This window comes from Oryza sativa, chromosome 2, assembly GCF_034140825.1.
Source record: "Oryza sativa Japonica Group chromosome 2, ASM3414082v1".
NCBI lineage: Eukaryota > Viridiplantae > Streptophyta > Magnoliopsida > Poales > Poaceae > Oryza > Oryza sativa.
The window spans coordinates 12204523-12231004 of record NC_089036.1 but is presented as its reverse complement, the minus strand read 5'-3'; the positions used below and the strand labels follow the sequence as shown (position 1 = coordinate 12231004).

General features: G+C 43.5%; 1 protein-coding gene and 1 long non-coding RNA gene across 2 annotated transcripts; one reads left to right on the top strand and one right to left on the bottom strand.

The window, feature by feature from the left end:
* Positions 1 to 1985: 1985 nt before the first annotated feature.
* Positions 1986 to 4273, top strand: LOC107276162 (BTB/POZ and MATH domain-containing protein 2-like). Its single transcript, XM_066307103.1, has 2 exons — positions 1986 to 2143; positions 2972 to 4273. Exon 2 carries the CDS (start codon positions 3006 to 3008, stop codon positions 3999 to 4001), a length of 996 nt encoding a protein of 331 aa, XP_066163200.1. The 5' UTR covers positions 1986 to 2143; positions 2972 to 3005; the 3' UTR covers positions 4002 to 4273.
* A 4306-nt stretch (positions 4274 to 8579) lies between these two features.
* LOC4329127 (uncharacterized) lies at positions 8580 to 10183 on the bottom strand. Its single transcript, XR_001542815.2, has 3 exons — positions 9673 to 10183; positions 9224 to 9340; positions 8580 to 8904 (listed from the first exon to the last, which is right to left on the bottom strand). It is a non-coding gene; the product is annotated as an uncharacterized lncRNA (long non-coding RNA).
* Positions 10184 to 26482: the final 16299 nt, after the last annotated feature.

Sequence of the window (26482 nt, the reverse complement as noted above, 5' to 3'; positions counted from 1 at the left end):
CACCGGAGGGAGTTCGCCGGAGCTCCTTCCTGGAGTTCGCCGCTCCCTCCTCTCTGTCCCGCACTGTCGCCGCCTCCACGTTCTGCATCGCCGCTTCTTCCTCGTCCCCGGCCGCCGCCGCCTCCATCCGGACACGCAGGGGCGGTCGGCCCGGGAATGGGCGGGGTTGCGGCGGCGCACTGGGGGTGGGCGGTCAGCGCGGGGACGGACGGTGGGCGGCGACACGCACGGCGCGCCCTTGCCTCGCCCGCTAGGGCAACCGCCGCCGTGTGCCGACCTCCCCCATCCCCTCCGCCTTTCCACCGTGCCCCTGGCTCGCCTGCCATGGCCGCCGCCATGCGCCAACCTCCTCCATCCCCTTCACCTCTCGGCTCGCCGCCGTCCACGTCGCTCGCCTGCCCATCCACAGGCGCTGCCACCCACCGCCCCTCCCCTTCCCCATCGACCTCCCCCATCCCCTCCACCTCCCCGCGCGCGTTTGCCCGCCCGTCCATGAGCACCACCACACGCTCACTGCCCGTCCCCGCGCCTCAATTAAGAGAGAGAGAAAGAGAAGAAGAGGGGAAGATGATAGGTGGGTCCCATCTTTTTTTTAAAAAAAAAAAGGTGCTGACTGGATTGCCACGCATACGCCACGTAGGACAAACCGCTATAGATTGAGTCGAGGGGGGTAATTCGTCTACTATTAAAAGTTGAAGGTGAATAATGCATGTCTGGTTTTCGGGTTAAGGGGGGTAATTCGATCGACCGCGATAGCTAGGGGGGTAATTTGTACTTTTTCCAAAAATAAAATCCAGTTGTTGAAAAAAAAAGGTTTTATATTGTGAAATTTGCAAGATTTGGAAGGGTTATTTCTGTCGAAAGACAAATAGGCCGACCTAAACATAACTGTCGTGATTACGGAAGTGCTAATGGGCGATCGATCGCCCGGCGACAAGGGTAGCGATCGATCCCCCTTCCCCCCTCCCTCCACCTGGTTTCCTTTTTGGCACCGCATTACTTTCCTATTTTAGTAAATTTATGTACCTAAAGTTTATACACCTCAAGTTTACACATCTAAAGTTTATACACCTCAAGTTTACACATCTAAAGTTTAGAGACCAAAAGTTTATAAGTCAAAAGTTTATATATCCGATTCAAATTTGAATTTGAATTCAAATATTTTTTATATATAGTATTTCTATACATCTAAAGTTTATAGAGCTGAAGTTTATAGACCCAAAGTTTATAAGTCAAAAGTTTACATACCCGATTCAAATTTGAATTTGAATTATGTCGGGAATCAAATTTGAATTTGAATTCAAATATTTTCTATATATAGTATTTTTATGCATCTAAAGTTTATACAACTAAAGTTTATAGACCCAAAGTTTATAAGTCAAAAGTTTACATACCCGATTCAAATTTGAATTTGAATTATATCCGTTCAAATTTGAATCTGAATTCAAATATTTTCTATATATAGTATTTCTATACATCTAAAGTTTATACACCTAAAGTTTATAAACCCAAAGTTTATAAGTCAAAAGTTTACATACCCGATTCAAATTTGAATTTATATTCAAATATTAATTTATAGACCCAAAGTTTATAGGTCAAAAGTTTACATACCCGTTTCAAATTTGAATTTGAATTCAAATATTAGTTTATAGACCCAAAGTTTATAAGTAAAAAGTTTACATACCCATTTCAAATTTAAATTTTAATTCAAATTTATATGGTGTAGCAGTAAGAGAAGAAGGGGAGGTAAAGTAGTAAAGGGGAGGTGCGGGTGATCGCTTGGAAGGGGAGGGAGCGATCACCCGTCCGTTAGGAGTACCCTGCAGACTAGTTCAGGATAAAATAGTGCAGGAGGAAAGCAAAGATAAAAAAGACGGGGGAAATACTACGCAAGGAAGATAATCAAGAAGTCGTGGGCTCGTGGCTATATCCTTGCCGTTTACGTGAAATCAACAAGGCCAAACGGCAGAGAATACGTATCGATCGGGGTGGTGAAAAACCCAACCTCCCCCGCCGTACGCCCTCCCGAACTGATCGACGCCGGCGCCGCCAAATCTTTTCACTCCTCGAGTGCTCGATCCGCCGTGATCATCCCCGCAATTCGCCTCCGTGCTCCGCGCCTCCGCCCCGCTGTCCGCTATAGGTAAGCCGCCATCTGTAAAGTCTCATTGGAAGCTTATACGTAATTCACAAAGGTATACACGTTATTCGGTATCTTCATTCGTTTTTCTCCTTTTATTTTCTTAATAATGAATAATAAATCCAGCCCTACATGGAGATGAATGTACATGGGCTCCTTTTATTTTCTTAATAATGAATAATCAATCCAGCCCTACATGTCTACATGTGAGATGAATGTACATGGGCACACATGGCCAATCATCATTTGTTGGAATCGTATGCTTTGAGTTTCAGAATTAGTGCTATGTTTTACTAGAACATGCATCTCATCAGCTGCAAATATAATGCTTCTCGTGAGGGGGAGAAACGTTTAAGCTTGGTGGCTCGGTTCAAAATTAATTGCTCCCATGACTTGGTTGCTCCGACTGATCTAGTTTTCTTTTTAAATAAAAATTATTTAATTGTGAATGAAAGTCGTTTTCACCTAGGCTATGCTCGTTAGTTTGTTAGCAAAAATAATCTGGAATGATATAAAAAATAAGCAAATCATAAAAAAGTTAAATCTGATGAAAGCTCGACAAAGACCTGATCAAGCTTTTTTTTTCCCCACAATGTTGCTACTGAAGACTAATTTTCTATTTATTCAGTTTTAACTGAACTTATATTGCATTCATGGTTCAAATATCTTACAATTCTGGTTGAATTATACGTCTTCTAGTCCAGATGGTTACTACTTTATCTTTCGTGTCGTTTTGGTTCAAGAAAAGTTGTTCTGCATGTACTTTATTGAGGGGGTACGTTTTTTTTCAGTACTAACTAGACAAAATTGCTTTGTTTATATATACTCCAGCACAGGAAAAAGTGTCACGAACTGTTGATAGCTGATGCATGGCAAGTTCAACTCCACAATGGCAAACGATACGAACAACACCTCCTCCTCTGTCATTGCTACTGAAACCACGAGCGCGTCACATGTAATCAAGATTGATGGATACACAGTAACTAAGGATCTGATGGAGAATGGCGAATTTGTGTCATCTATCCCGTTCAGTGTTGGGGACTTCCTCTGGAACGTCAGATACTACCCCAATGGCAACTGCTCAAAGAACGCAGACTACCTGTCGTTTTCTGTGTTTCTTGAGTCTCACTGGGCCGAGGACGTGAAGGCAAAGTTCAGCTTCAAACTGCTGGACACGAATAATAAACCGGTGCGATCGCGCAACTTCATCTCCAATACGCACAATTTCAGCAGAAGAGGTTCAAACTGGGGCTACTCCAGGTTCATCAAGAAAAGGGATTTGGAACAATCGGAGCATCTAATAGACGATTCATTTACTATCAGGTGTGATCTTACTGTCATGAAGGGCTTCTCTAGCAAAGGAAGCCACTGTAAGCCGTCTGTGGAAGTTCCTGCAGGCCGTCTGGACCTGCATTTGGGCAACCTCCTGAGTAATAAGAAGATGAATGGAAAAGACGTCACGATCTACGTTGGTAAGGAGAGATTCAGAGCACACAAATGCATACTCGCCGCTCGTTCGTCTGTCTTCAGGGCGTTGTTCTTCGGTGCCATGATTGCGGAAACCCCTAGGACCATTGAAATCGAAGATATGGAAGCTGGTGTGTTCAGATTATTGCTACATTTCATGTACAATGACTCGCTGCCAGAGACGTGGTCTCAAGATGCAATGATGGCTCAGCACCTGCTTGTCGCTGCGGATTGGTACAATGTTGGGAGGCTGAAGCTGATATGCGAGGAGAAGCTAGCAAAGCACATTGACTGCAACATGGTGGCGACCACTTTGGCTCTAGCTGAGCAGCATAGCTGCCAAGGACTCAAGGAAGCTTGCCTCGAATTCCTTGCTTCAACCAACCAATCTTGAGAGGATGATGAGAACTGATGGTTATAAGCATCTGAAAATCAGTTGCCCAATTGTTCTCAATGAACTCATTGCGAGATTGCTGCCTCCTAACTTGAAAGCAGCAAGACAGATAGCTATGGATCTTCGGTAGTGTTGGTGAACTTTTATTATTATTATAGTAGTTTGCCTTGCTATTATTATTATTATTATTATTATAGTTTCATCGGTAAAGATACCTTGCCTTGAATGTTTAGGGAGAACAGAAGTAAAGTTAGAATTTATCTGATGTTGCATATAACGTCACAAAAAATAGTTCTAACGGCAATCCACGTCAGGATTAATTTTCCTGACTGATAAGCCAGTCCTAATGGAGTAATGGTACCCCATTAGGAAGCATTTTCCTTTAGGCAATTTTACGGTTCTTAAAGAGGTATCATGAGGTACCAAATTTTACACTAATATTTGGTACCTCTCATGGTACCTCATAGTACCTAGCTATTAAGAGGTATCAAATTTACAATAAAAAAATTAGTACCTCATGGTACCTCCTCAAGTACCATAAAATTGTTTTTTTCCTTTATGTGAATAGTGTTTTTCCTAACGGTTTGTGGCTATCAGGAGTAATCCGGTTTGTAGTAGCAAGGCCAGATGCATTGGATTTGATATGCAACTCGTCAGTTTTATTTTTATACATGCAATTTATCAGGGGCAGAGCTAGTGGATAATAGGGGGTGTTCAGGAACCCGGTCAAGAAAATTTTTTAGCTATACCTCATCTATTTTCACCATGTATGCACCCCTTCAATACAAACTTAAGCACCAGCATTAACTTAAACTCGATTTAAAGTAGAGTAAATTAAGCAAGTGGCATCACCCTCCATTTCGCTCTAGCTCCGCCACTGCAATTTATATTTTATATGCAATCTTTACCTACTTAAAAAATTGATGTTGCTTAGGTTCCTGTCTGTCATATCTGCCCGACTGTGATTCGTGCGTTCAGTTCGTAGGCAGAGCCTGTCTCTGAAATTGCCCGGGTACGTATGGGACAGAACGCAATGGGCAAGCGTGTGCGTTCTTGAAAATGCGATGGGCTTCGGTTATGATTGATCATTTCCACCCAGAGCAGCGTGGTTCCGATCCAGCATCTATCTTATGCACCCCACGGGCATGGCCGCCCACCAGGATTTCAAATTTTGAAATTAGATTTTCTGTCGCGGGTTGGGGGGGGGAGGGGGGAGGGGCGAAATTTTGACTGGTTTTAAATAAAATTTGACCAAATTCATAAAAATCAAAAGTTTCGGACGAGATGTGAGCATTTTGGTTGGGGGAGGTGGGTGAAATTACCGAAATTTCAAAAATTTCAGAAATTTCGAACCGAAATTTCAAACCCTGCCGCCCAACAACAAACTCAATGCGCGGTATCCCCTTGCTGTCGGGGCGTGGGCTCAACGCAACCAGTGGCGGGAGGGATAGCCGGAAGCATGGCGAGGAGTGGCTGCGCCATGGCGACAAGCCGGCGTGCCCGTTGTGCTGTCGATGTTCTAGGTCATCATCGAACATCGGGCGGTCTAGCTGGGTGATGTTTCCAGGTAGCCTTAGTTCATGGCAGTGGTGGCTATCATGGCGGACACCAGCGTCAACACATTATGCACATCATTTTCTTCCCAAAACACCAAAATGGGATCCCCACATCTAGGGACACGTGATGCTCACTCTTTCCTGTGTCGTTTCTAACTTTCCATGCCGAAGTTATATATCAATCCCATTCACAACGTCGTTATAGTTGTAGATCTAGAACTTGCTTTCTGACCAACTCAAATCTTTCTTATCTGAGTACGCCATCCAAATTCGTTTAATATTCGGCTCGTTTACTGTTTCTTTGTGTTTTGTTTCCTTGTAGGGTATGCTAGATCTTCATCGGATGTAGACCTACACTAAAAAAACGGAATGTCCTTGGCGGCCAAAAACCGCCAAGGATAGCATATAAACCGCCTAGGATAATTATTCCGTCGGCCGACCACCAAGAAACTACCACCAAGTCTAGAGTGCCAAGGATATTTAAATTTATTGGCGGCTAACCGTAAGTAAAAATATTCATGGCGGTCAAACCACCAAGCAAATTAAGAAGATTGCCATCTTTCGAAAGCGTCAGGAAAAATAGCCTTGTCGGTTTTCCACCGCCAAGAATAACTTTAACTTGGTGGCTGCGAAACCGTTAAGAATACTAACTGAAACGTCCCGCCTCTCTTACATCTAGCAGCTTTTCTAGGACATAGACTGCCCTCACAAACCAACACAAGTATTTTCTACACAATATGTCCTCACTCGCTTAACCTCAGAGTTCTTTGGAGATCAACTTCATCTTGTTACAAATACCTGAAACCAAAAATAATTATTTTTTCTTTCACAAGCTCTAGCCAAATTTTTTTTTATTAGTACAAGGCTATGAATGCACGGAGCAACAGGCTAAGGTCTTCCATGCCGCTGGCCAGCTGCGGCATGGCCTCCAGCTTCTCCTCCTCAGGCTCCTCCATGGCGTCCTCCTCCTCCTCTGCGCGGTTCAGCCGCTCGAGTAGCATCCACCTCCTCCTGTGGCGCCCATCGGGACGGCGAGCCGGGCCCGAACCGGTGGCACCATGTTGGCGCGGACGGCACGAAGGCGGTGCCCCTTCACCGTGATGGTGTCGCGGTGGGCGGTAATCCTGGCCTCGATGGAGCGGATCCTCGCAACGGCGGCGGCGACGGCGTGCTCCTGCACAAGGTGCCGGAACTGGATCTCCTGGCGCGCGTAGGCGGCTAGCGTGGGGCTCCCCAACCAGAGAAGCTCCTCCACGGTGTCGAGCGCCCGCGGGACGACGGAGGTTGTGGGGGGGGGGGGGGCGACAGCGGAAGAGGTCGATGTTGTTGAACTCGTCGATTTGGTCGAAGCACGCCTCCTCAACAATTCCGGTGGTGTGGGGATTGGAGGAGAAGAGGATGGAGTGGGGAAGAAAGGGGACGAGAGGATGGAGTGGGGAGGCAGTTGCCATTGGATGAGGAGGGAATGGACGGTTGGGATTGAGATCACGGGAGGAGGCGCGGATTGATGACATGGCATGAGGGCAGATCAGTGATTTGGCAGGATAGCGGGAATTTTCGTGGTCTGAGAGGCGGCCAACTCAAATTTTTGACCTGCAGGTGCGCGACCCTGGTAATAGGGAGTTGGAATTTATATTGACAGTTTTGCTTGTAACCGCCAAGCAAAATACATATTTCTTTGTCTGCTATGGAATAGCCGCCAATAAAATTTCTTTATGCTTGGTGGCAAGTTTGAACCGCCAAATTAAAGTGTAATCTTGGCGGCTGATTTCAGACCGCCAAAAAAATCGCATGGCCGCTAGGGGCATTCCTTTCTTGTAGTGCTGCGGCATGACCAGATGAGCCGGGCAGTCTTATTCTTATTGTGTGTGGGGCATGTTAGATCCGATCAAGGCCCTATTATGCATGAATGGCGTAACGAGTACGCCCTAGGATGGTGACCACGCAAATGCCATATATATTACCACCGTCACCCTTGGTCGTCCTACATGGCTGCATGTATAGCTATCACCATCATGGGTAGCAGTGATAGCCGATGCTGATCAAGTGAAAGAACAATCTAAAGAAACATGTGCATGCTTGAGATCGCACTTCCCACGATGCAAATATGCACAATCCGGTGAATCCATCAATAGTAATAAGGAATCTGATCAACAAGATTGCTCGAGTGGTGGGGAGAAGAGAGGAGAGGCCAGGGCTGGCTCAACATTTTCGAGGGCTCTAGGCGAACTTCACACTATAGGCCCTTAAGAATTAAGGCTATTTCTTTTAACTTATAATATATACTCTATAAAGCACCTATACTATAGTGATATAAATAAACATTTCTAACATGGTAAATAATAAATCAAGCAGTTTGCAAATTGCAATATAGTAATTTGTTCTCGATAAATAATATCGATAGTATGATTGACAACTTAAAACACTACACCGGATTAGGTTACCTCTGATGGCTCCAAACCAACACTACACCGGATTAGGTTACCTCTGATGGCTCCAAACCCTCACCATTGACAGGTTTGGGCTTGGTAACAGATTAGTGGTCACTAGTGAGGACCAGTCACCTTTGACGGAGGACCGTCACTGGTAACAGTCACCTCTGACGGACAAGAACTCTATGGCCCGTTAAAGGTAAGTGTCTCCGCTAACCCATGGCATGTTACAACCCGTCATAGGTAACTCATTTGTGACGGGTCGGAGAGTAAAAACCGTCACAGGTGACTTTCTTGTGACGGCATGTATGTGCAGAGCCGTCACAGGTGACATCACAAGTGACGGCTTTTGCAATATCAACCGTCGGTGATGAGCAACATGTAGAAAAAAGTTTCTAAAGATTGGCTAGCCTCCCATGCCCTCTAAAAGAATAGAATAGTCACATGCATTCAAACTAACATCACACATGCATTCCAAGTTGTCACCGAAAATCAACAAGAAGTTAATAGATCAAATGTTCATCAAACTAGAAGTATAAGCGCGGCGTGACCTGCAATCAGAAGGATGATTAACAGCTTAAGCAAAGCAATTGTTAAACATTTGTAGCTTCTTTTTTTCAACCAATTCCCATTCTCCAGACAAACAAGAATTAGGACCATGTCTCTTACATTCGTACTGCCAAAATTGCTCATAGAAAAAGAAATTACAAATTCAAAAATTAGAAAGTAATGATGCCATATCAGAAAAGAGCTCTTTTGAGTTTTCAAATATAGAGACATGCTACCAGGCCAACATCATCAAGTTCGAGAATTAATATAAAACTCAAAGAACACAATGGCTTGCACTTAGAAAAGCAGAGTCATTCAATTATCTGCTATGTCAGCAACTCCATAGTCTATGGAGCACCTATTTACCTGCAAGCAAAAAGATGGCACTGAATTAGTTTGATATGAGAACAATTTGCAGAATTAAATAAGATGAATAACTAAAGATAAGCAAAGGAGAATAGGAGTGGAAGATATTAGCTAGGTAATCCATAGTACGTGCAACCTATGGAACAATAGAGATCATGTATTCTATCTGAGACAACAGAGATATATTTTTCAACAACTCTTCCAGGACCTATGCACATATAATGAGATACACGGCACAAAACAATTTATGATCGTCAATCTACTAAATTCAAGAAGGCATGTGGATAAGCAAAAGGATTGCAGCAAACTTGTACACCACCTTATGGGAGAAGAGGATCTTGCAGCAAAATTGATTTTCTGTAATTCCTGCAGCCATCTCATGGGAGAGGATCTTGAATCTCTGAATCTCAAAGAGCTGCAGCAACTGGAGAAGCAGCTGAAAAATACATCGAAACATATCAGATCCAGAAAGGTACTATTTGTCATGAGAACCTGAATAGAATAGTCAAATCAGTTCTGCAAGAACATTTTAGATCATGCACATAGGTTTGCTGTATTTGACAAACAGATTCAGATATATCACTTCAGCGCAATAGGAATCTACACATCATTCAGAGGATCAGAGTATGACAAACTGACTAGCAGCTTATTTAATGCTCAACTCAACTAAAATAGAAGCAGCAACCTTATTTAAGCGTGGATACATTCCTACAGACAACAAATTTAGCCATGCAAAGAAAGAAAAAAGAGGATAACACAGAAGCTCACCTCCAAAGATGTCTAGCTAATGTAGCCGGTAGGTGGTGACTGCACAGGATGAGGAGAAGCACATGCTCGCCGTACAGCCGATAGGCCTTGACGGCGGACGGCAGCGCACACAGCCGATTGGAGGAGAGAGGAGACGCCATCCACTCACCATGAGCCTGGATCTGGCGCTGTTGGCGCCGGAGGCCACTGGATCTGGAGTACCCAAACTCGGGACAGCTAGATCCACAGCCCCCCGAGCTCGGGTTGTCCAAACTTGGAGCCCTAGCCGGCTTGTGGTCACCGGCGTTGCACCTCCACACCGTTCGCCATGACCGTGCCTCTCCTCCTGCTCCTGTTAGATCTGGTGGAGGGGAGGGCGCCGCCGCCGCTGGGCCGCCGCACGCTCCCCTCTGTCCCTGCCAGGCCGCCGCTGCACACAGAGAGAAAGGGAGAGAGAGAGAAGTGGAGAAATCGAAAGAAATGGAGAGAGAGAGAGAAGTCGGCCTTATCTCCTCCGGGAGTGGGCACCGCCGGAAGAAGAAATATCTCCTTCGGTTTGGGTATATAGTGGCACAACTCACCGGACGGGTTAGTGCTTAAATCCGTTTGAGGTGAGTAACCTCACTTCTGATGGGTCATCCGGTTACGACCCGTCACAGGTAACTAGTCACCTGTGACGGGCTGGAAGTAGAACCCGTTACAAAGTACTATGACCTAAAATCAGTGAGGGAAAAATCTATATAATCAAGGGCCTAGGCCTAATGAAAACTAATCCACCATATACCTTAATTTAATTAACTTATGGACTTATGGTGCACTAAATGGTTGTATACTTGTATTGATTCCTTTAACGGTTGAACCCAAAACGGTAGCACCCTAAGTCTCTAATCAAGGTAATTTAATGGGGAACAAAAATAAATTAGAAGAACAGATCAATTCTAATCAGTGAGAAGGATCGATGGATTGGATCATCAATTCTAATCAGTGAGAAGGATCAATTCTAAGCTATTGGGCTAAATACCTATACAGGATATATACCTGGATCGGGGCTCCGATTTTGGCTGGGCCCTAGGCCATCGCCCTTATGGCCCTGCTCCAAAGCCGGCCCTGGGAGAGGCGGAGAGGGAGATAAAGGAGTTGACGAGAAGAATCGGGGAGATATTTTCTTTTCCTCCCATCCATGCTTGGCTCAGCTCAATATGTGATGGTTCTTTAAAACAATCTGACACAGATATTTATAGGTGCCAATTTTTTTATAAGATGCTCAAGATGAATGCGAAATATCTTATATGTGTCATTTAGAGCAACTGGCGCATATAAAGGTGTCTGTTGATGAAAAAAACACATACTGGTCTAAGAGATTTGCTTTACTCTAATGCAGGTCCAAATCTTAATTACTTTCGGGTTGAGAGCGTGCCAACTGGTTTAATTCTACAGCCAGCAAGAAAAACAAGAAGCAAAGTTAGATGAACAATAGTCGATCGGCTAGTAAGCCGATGTCGTATCGTCAAGAATTAAGCCAATGCAATCAGATCGAATCAGCTCTTGTATGATGGATTAAAAAGAGCAAAACCCTAAATATGATTCATTGGCTATAATATTAATCATGTAGTTTAATCAATATTGGAAAAATCAACCGATGACCCAATATTTAGAGCAATGTATTACTCTAATACAAACTTATATAAAAGTGTTGATCAAATCAAATGCACCAAATATGCCCCAATCCTCAGATATGATGATCTGAGCTAGATTGAATCATGCTTGATATATTTAAAAAGACAATTCTCTTATATAAGTGGTAGATACAATTATCAAACAAGTTAAAAGATAAATTCAACTGTATCAGGTAAGATCGGTTGAAACTCCGATGCTATCCTTATTTTTAATCAATTCCAGATTAGTTTTTAGAGTTCTAGACAAGAGTAGGGTTGATGCAACTCAAAGTATGTAAAGAAACCTTGATTGAGCTACGATTGGGTTCTCATTCTCCCACGTGTCGCTCTAGCACATGCTGTATGGATGCATGCTATGGCGGCATTCTGGCGATTTGTACCCGAAGACTAATTAAAATTGCATCCAAAAAACAAATTAGATTTGGATTATGAGTACAGAGTCGCGAAGCATAATTTTGCATTCGATTAAGGATTCCAATTTTTAAAATATCAGTAAAGGACCTTCGGTCCATAGATTCTACCGACCCGCCTAGCAATCAAGCTCTTGCTGCTCTGCGAGACTGGGTTTTTTGGAAAGTTGGAACGACATACAAATGTTGTTAAATGCCGCACACTGGTAAAACCCTCCAAGCTTACTTCCCCCTACCAATCTGAATGTAAAAGAAGAACTAAATACTACTATCCATGAGATCATCATAACAAAAACTAGAATTGCCCAGCTAAATAGGAATAGAAATAAATCCAGGGTAAGAAAGACCCTTTCTCTAAACCCTAAAGCTTTGCAGAAGTACGAATTTGAAAAGGAATAGGTCTTGCTTGGAAGAAAAGGGAATTTGGTTGTTGCAAAGCAAGGGGAAAACTCATCCTCAAGTAAGGCAATAGTTGCTTGCACAGAAACAGAACCATGGGGAAAGTGATCTCTGACCGCGTGCCTGTTGAAGAATGAGCTAGGGTCAAACCTATCCTTGGTTTAGGCAATGCCAACCTTTCCTTTCGAACAACGGTACTTACTGCCCGTAAAACAGATCGGCACCTATCCTCGGTCTCGGCTATCTTTACGCCTTAGAATTCATTCATAAAATGACAATGAACAGTCTTTATGGCTGTTTTGCTATATCGCCTGAAAGCACTATGACCGTCGGTGAAAAAGAATCAAAGAGAATGGTCCATGAATTGGTGGCAAGAGAGCGAGTTCGACTCGCGAACGACCCGCAAGTGAAGGACCGATCCTTTAACGCCAGTAGTGTTGCGAGACTGGTACTTGGGGGCTCACGAGCAACATATAGACTAAGGTTACCCATCACTCCCTCGCTCCTTTTTGAAGGCCCACTGCTCCCCCTTTCTTTAAGCATCTATCCCGGCTTGCATTTTGGGGGCGAGTACTACAATTCCTCCATAATCACACAGAACGCCCAGCTTCGCGGGCTTTGCCTGCCGACGTTCTAATAAAGAATTCTGGCTCGGCCCAGGAAAGTGCTGGCAACAACATAAAGAAAGGCAATGAGCAAAAATGTCACTCACCGGCCTAAACGACGAGCAAACACTCGAACGTGAGAGCAAGGGATCACCCAACGAATGGGCGACCCCCAAGGAGGGGGGAGAGAGGGAGGCAAGAACCATGCTTTCAGAGAAGTGGCGGTCCGAATCCACTCTGAAAAAAAAAAATAACAGACTAAGCCGTGCCGAGATTTTTACCCTTCTCTAAAAAGAAGTGTCTCTATTTAGAGATTTCTCTACTTAGATGAATAAATCATACTCTAGATATATTATTAACGAATATGTATCCCAATCCATCTCGAGTAATTTGAGAATATGCATTTCGAAATGAAAAGCTATCCCCAGAAAACAAAGAAAACGAATAGGGGCGTAGCGAAGGCACGTGACGAGGCACCTCGAGGGCAATTAGCAGATAGAATATCTCCTCCTTTGCTGTATCTCCCCAGCAAAACACGTGCACAAAGTAAACAATCCAGCAACTGACTAATTTTCAGAATGGTAGATACCTTAGCTAATCTAATCTAGCAAGATAATTTAACAGATACCAGTTGTCGACGGGCAATACCGTGACTACGGTATTTTGCATAGTATGGGGATCATTGGTACCAGGATATATGCGAGATTGAAGTAAAAGAGATGGAGACAAGGTTTTTTATACAGGTTTGAGCCCTTTACCTGACAGATAATATCCCTACTCCTATTGTCTGAAGCATGTGTTGCTCTTTATTCATCATAACCACACCAGTACAATGTTTGGGATAACCTATCTAACCGTTATCGACTTGGCGGCCTAGAATACAAACACGTAGTCAGCAACAGGGTAGTTTTTCTCCTCGAATCCGTACTTAGCGAGATCAGAGATAGCGCTAGATCCTTCTTGCCGGCCTCCACAGACACTATCTAGGGCTTGTCTAGGCTTACTCTGACATCGATATTTGGCGGCTTGTTTTGGCGTGTGTTGGCTTGTATTGGTCTATGTATGTTGTGCCTTCGTGTGTCCTCTCCCCCTCCTCCTAGGGGGTCTATTTATACGCATAGGTGTCCACTTAACCAAGTAGAACTAGGGAGACCAATATAGATACAATCCGAGTAGTCCATATAGTTTCCATATTGAACTCTATTCATCCTTCCTTATCCGGAACTCCTTGTATATTCGAGGTATGATTCCGTATAAGATTTTGTCAAGGTTATGGATACCACATACCTAATAGTAGTTGACTAAATCTCGGCAAGACCCACCACATACCATGTCTTATACGGGAACTGACTTCAGATATGGAGGGAGTTCCGGATAAGGAAAGACGACCAGAGTTCTACATGGAAATGACAAGGACTACTCGGATTGTATCCATATTGGTTTCCCTAGTTCTACTTGGACAAGGGGACACCTATGGGTATAAATACAAGGCCCCCTAGGAGGAGAGGAGGGACAATCAACACCCACCATAGAGAATACAAAACAATAGATCAACACAGAAGATCAACATACCAGCCAACATACGCCAAGACAAGACGTCGGATATCGACTTCAGAGATAGGCACAGCTAGTCCCCTACGGTGTCTCCGGATACTAGGAGAGACATTGCGCTGTCTTTGATCTCGCCGGGCACGAACTCGAGGAGGAAGGCTACCCTGTTGTCGACTACGAGTCAGACCTTCAGACCGCTATGTCGACAACAGTTAGATAGGCTACCCCAAATATTGTACTGGTGTGATTATTGTGAATAAGAGCAATACCGGCTTCGGCCAACAGGATGTAGGGTTATTACCTGACAATGCAGGGGCCTGAACCTATATAAAAACCCTCGTCTCCGTCTCTTTTACCTCAGTCTCGCGTATACCCTAGCACCGACGATCCCCATACTATGCAAATACCGGAACCGCGACATCAAACGTCGACAGATTTGGTATATGGTGGGCCCTACCGAGCTTAGTAAACTACTATTAGGTATATGATATCCATAACCATGACACCAGTATAAACCTGTTAACAACCAAATTTGGCAGTATCAACATCGGAGATGGAGATTAGATCGAGGTGGAATCGAAGACGAAGATCGATTTGGGAACAGAGTAAGAGTCGGCTGGAGTCCAAATCGGCTACGATTAGGATCGGCTGAGTCCGAGTCAGGCTGGGTAAGCCGATACAGCCGATTCCGGCAAGATGACTTGGTGTACGACATCAGGTTGACTTGATATGCTTCAAGATGATTGCCATGCATGGATAGAGTCCTGAGAAGGCAATTATATCTATTAATTAGGATATTTTATGTAATTTTCTTAGAGATATGTTTGGGCAAAAGTCTACCATAAAGACTTATGGTATCTTAGAGTTTGTTAGAGATAAGAATCGTGTCCGATATGGACATAGTTTGTAATTATCGGGTACAAATAGACCCCGAACCCCATGTAATCAATTAACACACACGTTCGATACAATCTCGGTGCATCGCCACCCTTCTTGCTTTAGTTTTATTTCGACAAGTTCTTGTTTTTGGGTTGAGCTGCATCGGTTTCGATCTTCAACAAGAGGTAAAACTTGTTATGACGGCATGTGTTCTCGGGATTAGTTCTTCCATCTTATGATACTCTAATCTTGTTTATGTAAATCCACCGAGTTATCATATATGTTCCATAATCTCTAGCAATATCGCTATTTAACCTACAATCGACTAACATCTGTCAGTAGAGGGCAGCCAATTAGGTTAAATATCGATGTTGATTTAGATTATATAAGATATCCACCACTCTATGAAACTTCCGGCGGCTTGATTATCTAGATATTGTTCTTCTTTTCATACTTAATGCCGCATTAGTTGAGTTTGATCTATTAAGTCGTGCTTGGAATATCAATCTCTAACCTGCCTTCTGGTTGCCGATTAGGGTAGTATCGGGATTTCAGCTGATCTTATCTGATTTAACTACATTTGCTCTATATGTTTTATTGACATGTTAAATCTGCCCTTTATGTCAAGATCTTATTGCATCTAAGTATATTAAGCTTCTGTTTGGTACATTCTGTTTGTTTTAATATCTTAACATAGAGTCGTATTGGAGTATTAGCCGATACATGCTAGATCTATCTGATCGGCTATGCTATGAACATATATAGTCTTGTTGTTAATATATATTTCGATCTAAGTGATTTATACTGTCTCGGCACGGTGACCGATCTATCCCAATCACTTGATTTAAGTATATATCGACACCAGGATTATATATTGTTAATATCTACAGCCGATCGAGTAGATTTAGTTCTTTATTATCTATTTATAATTGCCGATCGATTTACATATGACATCGGCTCAAAGATAAATGATACGTCATCGGCACCTAGCCGATCGGCTATCATTTATGGATTTAACTACGGTTTTTTTGTCTTTATTTCTTGTTGATTACAGGACCAAATCAACTGGCACGCTAGCATACCCAAAGGCGAGTTTTGGACCTGCACTGGAGTTAAGAAGATCTCCTAGGCCTCGTGTTTTTCATCAACACGCTTTTGGCACGCCTGGTGTGACCTGATAAGAAGTCAGCATCGCAGCAGCGGTTTTTCTCCATGGAGGAAAAGCCACTAGCATCACCATCCTCGGCTAGCCCAGGTTCTGTTAAAGAGAAGATCTAGCAGTTGGGCCTATCCGAGGTTAATGAAGGCAACATTGTGACCATCACTCCAGACAAGCTGCACCTGATCAAAAGAAGGATTTTGAAGTGATGATGCAGCAAGCACGGAACCAGTTTTTAAGCTCATTTATGCAAACTCGCAAGGGAATAGTGGTGCAGAAGTATAAGGTAAAGGTTGTCGCTGATGTTCCTGGGACTGGTTCTTCTAAGGATGGAGAGGTGAAACAAGCTCTAGATGGCTCGGCTCAACCGAGTGATAAAGGTGCTACAAATGGTTCTCAAGGAAATCAAGGTGACAACTCTCAAGGAGTACAGGGAGTTCAAGGTGATGGTGCTCAGGGAGTTCAAGGTGGAGGTGTTAATCAAGACAGCAATACAACACAGTTGCAGTTCAACAACTTCCAAGATCAGGTTGACTATGCTGTACACCATGCTTTGATCAATCAATCTGGAATATTAACCAATACTTTGGCAAACATGGTGAAATCAATGGTTGATGGTTCAATGGCTGAGTATAAAGCTACAGGACCAGTTTATATACTAGGAGGAGTGTTCCCAAATTATAGGCCATTAATCACTGACAATCAACCAGTTGTCCAGTCAATCCCTCTCAATGCACCATCGGCTCAGCCGACGGCACCAATACCGGCTCATGCACCTGCTGCACCGTCATCGGCGCCAGGCCAATTAGTTAATCCTCGGTTGCTGGTGAGAGAACAACCACAGCACAGCGGACAGAATGTGAATCGGCTAACGCAAGACCAGGTTGCGTCTACGTTCTTATCTCCCCAACACACTGCTGATCCAACCCAGCAGTAGCTGATTCAGCAAACGCCACCAAGGCAGCAGGTTGTGCAGCCGACCCAAAAAACACCCCCAATCCAACAGGTCGTACAACCAGTTCAGCAGACGCTTCAGAGATGGTAGGTTTTGCAGCCAATTCAATAGACGCCATTAAGGCAACAGGTTGTTCAGTCGATTCAGCAGCAAGGCTTAATGAATGCATCAGCTGGGTTTGCGACACCTGATGGTCAGCTTGTGCAGCATGCTGCAAATCAGGTCGTCCCAGAGCACTTGGTTCATCACGTGCAACCGGATGGCACGGTGATACCTCAATACCTCAGGTTATTCCTGAGCATTTGGTGCGCAATATTCAGCCGGACCTTCAGAATTACCAGGGGGGCAATTTGAGTTATCAGTATCAGCCGCCATCCCCGCAAGTTCAATACCAGTAGGCAGGATCGGCTCAACCCCAGTTTGTTCCTCAATACAATCAATTCGAGCCCATGACACAGCAACCTCAAGGAACACCTCAGCAACGACCATGGACCGATATGATTGCGGATGTCATGAAGGAGCAGTTTGGGCTTAGGCCGAAAGATGCTGGAAATTTGTATCGACAACCTTACCCTGAATGGTTTGAGAGTGTTCCTCTACCTAATCGGTTCAAAGTTCCAGATTTTTCAAAATTCTCAAGACAAGATAGTACTTCAACATACAAACTTGTTAGCCGATTCTTAGCTCAGTGTGGTGAAGCATCGGCTGTGGATGCCTTGAGGGTTAGGTTGTTCCGGTTGTCTTTGTCTGGATCAGCTTTCACTTGGTTTTCTTCTTTGCCATATGGGTCGATTAACAGTTGGGCCGGTTGGGAGAAACATTTTCACAGATATTTCTATAGTGGGGTACATGAGATGAAATTATCCGATTTAACAGCAATCAAGCAGAGACATGATGAGCCTGTGCATGCGTATATTCAGAGGTTCAGAGAAATGAGGAATAAGTGCTACAGCTTAAGTTTGACTGATGCCCAGTTAGCCGATTTGGCATTTCAGGGTATGATTGCTCCAATCAGGGAGAAATTCTCATCTGAAGACTTCGAAAGCTTGTCGCATCTTACACAGAAGGTAACCTTGCATGAACAAAGGTTTGCAGAGGCTAGGAAGAATTATAGAAAGGTTAATCATGTCTGTCTTTATATATATGGATCGGATGATGAAGATGATGATTCTGAGATAGCTGCAGCCGAATGGGTAAGGAGCAAAAAGATTATACCATGCCAATGGGTGAAGAATTCTAGAAAAAAAGAAAGGTATGACTTTGATATCACCAAGGCTAACAAGATTTTTGACTTGCTACTCCGAGAGAAGCAGATTCAACTTCCTGCTGGTCACACAATTCCATCGGCCGAAGAATTGGGCAAGAAAAGGTATTGCAAGTGGCATAATTCTGGGTCTCATACTACTAATGATTGCAAGGTCTTCAGGCAGCAGATCCAGGCAGCTATTGAAGGAGGCAAAATCAAGTTTGACGATTCTAAGAGGCCGATGAAGGTTGATGGTAATCCTTTTCTTGTCAATATGGTGCATACAGTTGGCCAAACAGCCGATGGGGGTCGTGCAAGAGGTTTTCAGGTGAATTCGGCTAAGATTATTAACAAATATCAGAAGAAGTATGACAAACAGCAGGAAAAGCATTATGAAGAGGATGGTGATGGCTTTGATCCTCATTGGGGTTGTGAGTTCTTTAGATTTTGTTGGAATGAGGGTATGAGGCTGCCGTCTATTGAAGACTGTCCTAGGTGCGGTGATATTGTGGAGAGCTCAAGCCGATCTTGTAGTAGGGGCAATCGGCTAAGGCAAACAAGAGTTCCTGTTCATCAAAGATTAGGTCCAGTGAATCAAGATTGTAGCCAGGAGGAAAATGAAAATAGGAAAACTCAATGGTCTCCTTCTGGTATCTTTACAAAGAATCAGAAAAGAAGGGTTCAAAGATTGAGGAACAGGGAGTGCTTTCAGGAAGTCGAGCAGGAAATCAATCATCGGCTGAAGAAAACAAAGCCGAAGCAGGAGTGGCATGTTAAGAATCAAGCTCCTGTAGCCGATGAGGCCACGGCCGATGAAGCAAAAAGATTGGCTAAGGGAAAAAGTGTTGTGACTGCATCGGTTAACATGGTTTTCACGTTGCCTGCCGAATTTGGGGTCAAGCAAGCCGATGTCGATGAAGTTGAAGAGGAATCGGCTAAATTAATTTTGTCACCAGAGCAGGCAGTTTTCGAGACGACAGAGGGGACGGAGAATCGATTATATATAAATGGTTATGTCAATGGGAAGCCGATGTCCAAGATGATGGTCGATGGTGGGGCTGCAGTAAATTTGATGCCTTATGCTACATATAGGAAATTGGGCAGAAACGCTGAGGATCTCATCAAGACAAACATGGTGCTCAAGCACTTTGGTGGCAATCCATCAGAAACCAAAGGAGTTTTGAATGTGGAACTAATAGTCGGCAACAAAACCATCCCTACAATATTCTTTGTCATCGATGGGAAGGGTTCTTACTGCTTGTTGCTTGGAAGGGATTGGATTCATGCCAATTGTTGTATTCCTTCAACCATGCATCAATGCTTGATTCAGTGGCAAGGCGACAAGATTGAAATCGTGCCAGCCGACAGGTCAGTCAATGTTGCTAGTGCCGATTTAGCTCTTTGGAAGATGGATGGTCTTGATTGTTTATCTGGAAAAGTTTGGGATGGAGATTTTCTAAAAGTGTCCGATTCTGATATACAACCAATTGAAGATGGAAAACCCAAGCTATTATTTTGAGGGCGTCGTGGAGGGTTCAAATGTCTACAACAAGGACACAGTAGATGATCTCGATGACAAGCAAGGACAGGGTTTTATGTCGGCCGATGATTTGGAAGAAATTGATATAGGTCCAGGTGATCGACCAAGGCCGACATTTATTACTAAGAATTTATCTGCAGAATTTAGAATCAAGTTGATAGAACTGTTGAAAGAATTCAGAGATTGCTTCGCTTGGGAGTATTATGAGATGCCTGGACTCAGTCGATCGATTGTTGAACATCGGCTACCTATCAAACCAGGGGTTAGGCCACACCAACAACCTCCGAGAAGATGTAAAGCCGATATGCTTGAACCTGTCAAGGATGAGATTAAGCGATTATATGATGCTGGTTTTATTCGTCCTTGCCGATATGCTGAATGGGTTTCTAGTATAGTTCCTGTTATCAAGAAGAACGACAAGGTCAAGGTGTGCATTGATTTCCGAAACTTGAATAAGGGTACCCCAAAAGACGAATACCCAATGCCAGTGGCCGATCAGCTGGTTGATGCTGCCTCGGGGCATAAGATTTTGAGTTTTATGGGTGGTAATGCAGGATACAATCAAATCTTTATGGCCGAAGAAGATATCCATAAGACAGCTTTTAGGTGTCCTGGTGCAATCGGCTTGTTTGAATGGGTTGTAATGACTTTCGGCTTAAAGAGTGCTGAGGCTACATATCAGAGAGCCATGAATTATATATATCATGATCTAATCGTCTGGTTGGTTGAGGTCTACATTGATGATGTGGTTGTTAAGTCTAAAGAGATAGAGGACCACATAGCCGATTTGAGGATGGTTTTTGAGAGAACCAGGAAATATGGCTTGAAGATGAACCCGACAAAGTGTGCTTTTGGCGTATCGGCTGGCCAGTTTTTGGGATTTCTTGTTCATGAGAGGGGAATTGAGGTAACCCAAAGGAGTGTTAATGCGATCAAGAAGATTCAGCCTCCGGAGAACAAAGACGGAATTGCAAGAGATGATCGCCAAGATAATTTTGTTAGAAAGTTCATTTCTAATTTGTCTGGTAGGTTAGAGCCTTTTACACCATTGTTGAGATTGAAAGCCGGTCAGCAGTTTACTTGGGGGGGGGCAGAGCAACAGAAGGCTTTAGATAGTATTAAGGAATATCTTAGCTCTCCTCCTGTTTTGATTCCTCCGCAGAAGGGAATACCTTTTAGATTATATCTATCGGCTAGTGAGAAGTCAATCGGCTCAGTCTTGATTAAAGAGCTTTAAGGGAAAGAAAGAGTTGTATTCTACTTAAGTCGTCGGCTCTTGGATGCAGAAACTAGATATTCCCCTGTGGAGAAGTTATGCTTGTGCTTGTATTTTTCATGTACGAGGTTAAGGCATTATCTATTGTCCAATGAATGCACTGTCATATGCAAGGCCGATGTTGTCAAATACATGTTATCGGCCCCGATTTTGAAAGGAAGGGTTGGAAAGTGGATATTTTCCTTAACTGAGTTTGATTATCGGTATGAGTCGCCGAAGGCGATTAAAGGACAAGCTATAGCCGATTTTATTGTAGAGCATCGAGATGATTCAATCGGCTTGGTTGAGGTTGTGCCATGGACTTTATTGTTTGGTGGGTCAGTGTGCACTCATGGTTGTGGCATCGGCTTGGTTATTATTTCCCCTAGGGGGCAAGTTTTGAATTTGCTTATACTATCAAACCTTATGTGACCAATAATCAAGCTGAGTATAAGGCAGTGCTCAAAGGATTGCAGTTACTCAAGGAAGTTGAAGCCGATGCTATTGAAATCATAGGGAATTCTTTGCTGGTAATCAGTCAATTGGCAGGAGAATATGAATGCAAAAATGATACATTAATGGTTTATAATGAGAAGTGCCAAGAACTGATGAAGGAATTTTGGCTGGTTACATTGAAGCATGTATCTTGAGAACAAAATATTGAAGCTAATGATTTGGCCCAAGGGGCATCGGGGTATAAGTCGATGATCAAAGATGTTAAGGTCGAAGTCGCAGCAATAACAGCCAATGATTGGAGGTATGGTGTGCATCAATATTTACAGAATCCATCTCAATCGGCGTCTCGGAAATTAAGATATCAGGCGTTGAAGTATACTTTATTGGATGATGAGCTCTATTATCGGACGATTGATGGGGTGTTACTTAAGTGTTTGAGTGCTGATCAGGCTAAAGTTGCAATAGGCGAAGTTCATGAGGGAATTTGTGGTACTCATCAATCGGCTCATAAGATGAAGTGGTTGCGTCGGCGTGCAGGGTATTTTTGGCCAACAATGCTGGAAGATTGTTTCAGATACTACAAAGGGTGTCAAGATTGCCAGAAATTTGGGGCAATTCAGTGAGCTCCGGCGTCGACTATGAATCCTATCATTAAACCATGGCCATTTAGAGGTTGGGGGATTGATATGATCGGCATGATTAATCCACCATCGAGTAAAGGACATAAGTTTATATTGGTGGCGATCGACTATTTCACCAAGTGGGTAGAGGCGATTCCTTTGAAGAAAGTTGATTCTGGGGACGCTGTACAATTTGTTCAAGAACATATAATTTATCGATTTGGTATCCCTCAAACCCTTACAACTGATCAAGGTTCAATTTTCGTGTCCGATGAGTTTGTTCAGTTTGCCGATAGCATGGGTATCAAATTGTTGAATTCTTCACCATATTATGCACAAGCTAATGGGCAGGTCGAGGCATCTAACAAGAGCTTAATCAAATTGATCAAGAGAAAGATTTCCGATCATCCTCGGCAGTGGCATACTCGGTTGGCCGAAGCATTGCGGTCTTATCGGATGGCTTGTCATGGATCGATCCATGTCCCTCCTTATAAGCTTGTTTACGGACATGAAGCTGTTTTGCCATGGGAGGTTAGAATCGGCTCAAGGAGAACTGAGTTGCAAGATAATTTAACAGCCGATGAGTATTATAACCTTATGGCTGATGAAAGGGAAGACTTGGTTCAATCTAGATTAAGAGCCCTTGCGAAGGTTACCAAGGATAAAGAACGGGTTGCTCGGCATTACAACAAGAAAGTGGTACCCAAAGATTTTTCAGAAGGGGAACTTGTATGGAAGTTGATTTTGCCGATTGGAACTCGAGATAGCAAATTCGGCAAGTGGTCGCCGAATTGGGAAGGACCGTTTCAAATTTATAAAGTTGTATCTAAAGGAGCTTACCTGTTGCAAGGACTCGATGGAGAAGTTTATGGCAGAGCACTAAATGGCAAATACTTGAAGAAATATTACCCAAGTGTTTGGGTTAATGCATGATCGGCTGATGTTGCCGATACATGATAGCCGATATTTTTTCATCGCCTTGAGATGGCCGATATGGTCATATCGCCCTTAGTTGTTTTTAGATTGTAATCGGTTGTGGTTTGCCGATGTACAATGGCCGATATGGTTATATCGCCCTTAGTTGTTTTTTCGATTGTAATCGGTTGTGGTTTGCCGATATACAATGGCTGATATGGTTATATCGCCCTTTGTTGTTTTTCATATTGTAATGGGTTGTGGTTGCCAATGTGCAATGGCCGATATGATTATATCGCCCTTAGTTGTTTATATATTTTTATCAATGTTTTTTTTGTCATTGTAAAATTAGGGGGGCACATACATGGAAAATTGCAAATTTTTGAGCGAATTATATTAATCGGCATAAAGGATTGTCAAGACAGCAAAGTACTAGAGTATCTTAGCCGATTACAAAAATTTCTAAGGCCTAATATACAAAAAGTCACTGGGACAAATAGTGTTGGATAGCCGATATAGCCCTTTGCCTAATTTGTTCTACTTCTTCAATGGCTTGGGCGTCTTGAGCATTGGTTCCAGGGATGATTTTCAAATACTTGGTTAGAACAGCAACATTCTTGATGGCCGATTTAAGTCTTGCCTTCTGCTCTTCGATAGATTTTGGGAGATCGGCTAGCTTTTTGTGTTCTATATCCAGCTCGGCGTTGCATTCTTCAAGTTGTGCCAAGAGCTCAATCTTGCGAGCCTCAAGCCGATTAATATTGGACTTAATCGGACCCTCAGATAGCTGATCAAGTTTGGTCTTCTCTTCATGAACAAGCTGCCGATTGGTTTAGATTGTAGCTTTGATATCTTTGCGCTCCCGACGTTCGGCTAGTCTTAGCTTGGCCTTCTCCAGCTTGAATTGATGTTGCTCAAGATGGACCGCTAGAGTAAGGATATCGGCTAGCTCATCTGGGATTAGAGCTTGGATCTCATGTAGCCGAGTCCTAATCGGTCCATAGTTTACCACCAAGTTGTCCAGTGATGATGCTTCCACCGATGAGAGATGTCTTCAAGGGTTTTCTTCACATCATTGGACAAGGGAACCAGAGATTTGCTGGTGGTATCCTCTTCTGCTTCTTCGTCAAGATAATCTTTAATGTCAAAAGAAAACAGATCGGCTAAGGCCTGCAAGAAAGAATTTTAAACTGAGTCTCGACATGAGTTATGTGGCCGATTCAAGATTGTTATAAGACAAGACTTACCGGGATGGTAGGAGCAGCTGGTTGTATTTCTTCTTCAATGTGATGACTCCCTACAGCCGATGGAGTTCGGTCACTTGATGATTGCTGTACAGGAGGAGAAGGAGGAAGGGGTTGTAAAAGAGACAAGTGTTAGACAAAATCGGCTGAAATCAAACAGTAAAATTAAGAATATCTTACTGGTGGAACTGGTTTGAGAATTGTTGCTGCCAATTTCCTCTTTACAGCAATTTTCTTCTTCTGCAACTATAAAGAATCAGTGATTAATCAGCCGAGAAAACAAAGCGATTACGAAAAGGATCAAAGAGAGCTGCTTACTCTTGAGAAATGAGTTGGGGCATAAGGAGTTGGAGGTGTCTGCTTGGGCGAAGCCGATGGTGTTCTTTCTGTATCACTCACTTCGGCTACAGCCTGATCAACATCATCTTCAATATCTTCTTCATCTAGAGCTTGTTCGATAGATGGATCCAAGACAGGCAGATCATCGGCTGGTTTAGGTTTCTTGAGTTTGGCCTTCTTTTTCAGGGCTAGAGCTAATGTGTCTGTAGCCGATGACCTGGTTCTTCTCTTTTTGCCTGCATCGGATGGTTCTCTGATGAGCCCTTGAAGAAGGGTTGAGGTCTTGGGGGCATTGTAGCCGATGACAGGAGGGGATAGTCCACCTCCATTTGGAATTAAACCTGGGGCGTATTTGATGTCTCTACCACTGTTGCTTTGATGTGGAGGGGAAGATTCTGTTGTCTGCAAAATAGAAGAAAAGGTTAGTTGAATTATGAATCGGCTGATAGTTGTTCAAACAGAATTAATGAGACCAAAGTTTACCTGAGGTATAACATCGGGGAAGAGATATGTCATATACATAGAAGCCGATTGGTGGAATAGATGCAGTTTCCACTCGCCCCACCATCTATCAAAGTTTTTGCTCTTGAAACCCGCAGCTCGATATTTTCAATACTGCCTAAAGGAGGTCCTTGGAGATTGAGTAGCTAATCCATCATTAAGGTCGATGAAATTTCCCCTCGGCATTGGATCTTGTCGGCGAAGAATAGGCCGATTGGGAGTTGGCCCAATCCAAGTTGTCTACCTGAGCTCATCGGGTGGTAAAATTCATAAGAGACATGAATGTTTCTTCCCTGATAAATGCCGACAGGTAGAATGCATGGGCTGATTGCAGCTGTGAAAACTTCCCTGGCTTTTTGGTATCTTTCATGATTAATGTCTTCAAATCTGAAGTCTGATGGAAGTTCAAGGTCTGCTGAGTCTTTATAAGGAAACCAGACCCGGGCATCTTTTTGAAAACCCTCATAAAAGCTGCAGAACCAATCCTTGAGCAGCTCGGCCGACAGCTTTGCTCAAGCATCGGCTGGCGTAGATGCGTATTCTCCATATGACATGCATCTACGATGAGTGCGTTCTTCTTCATCATCTTCCATTCACAGATGGCCAATTGACAACTTTCATGACCATCAGATTTAGCCAGGTCTGCAACAACCACCATGGTCCACCTGATCCAATTACTGAGCCGACAGCTATCTTGGCCCCGATGCATTATTCAACATTTGGTATAGATAGCTGAGGAGGATTTTGCCCAAAGGAAATTGTTTCTTTGATTCTATGGCTTCGGCTACAAATTGCCAATTGGTTGTAGGTCCACAACTGGATCCACAGAAGAGGAATTTTTCTAGCCACATTAGCAAGAAAGCTACATGCTCCCGAGGAGTGACAGGTCCTTTACCCATATATGTTGCTGCATAGCCAGACCAACCCCCTATGCTTTTGGTCCTGAAGTAAAATTGGTTCTTGGTGTTCATACTCATAGGGTTAGCCAATGAAGTTATATCTAATCCGGTGATCATGGTGATGTTGATCAAAGTTGGAGTCATCGACCCTTGGTTGAACAGAAAGGCATTGATGGTGTTGG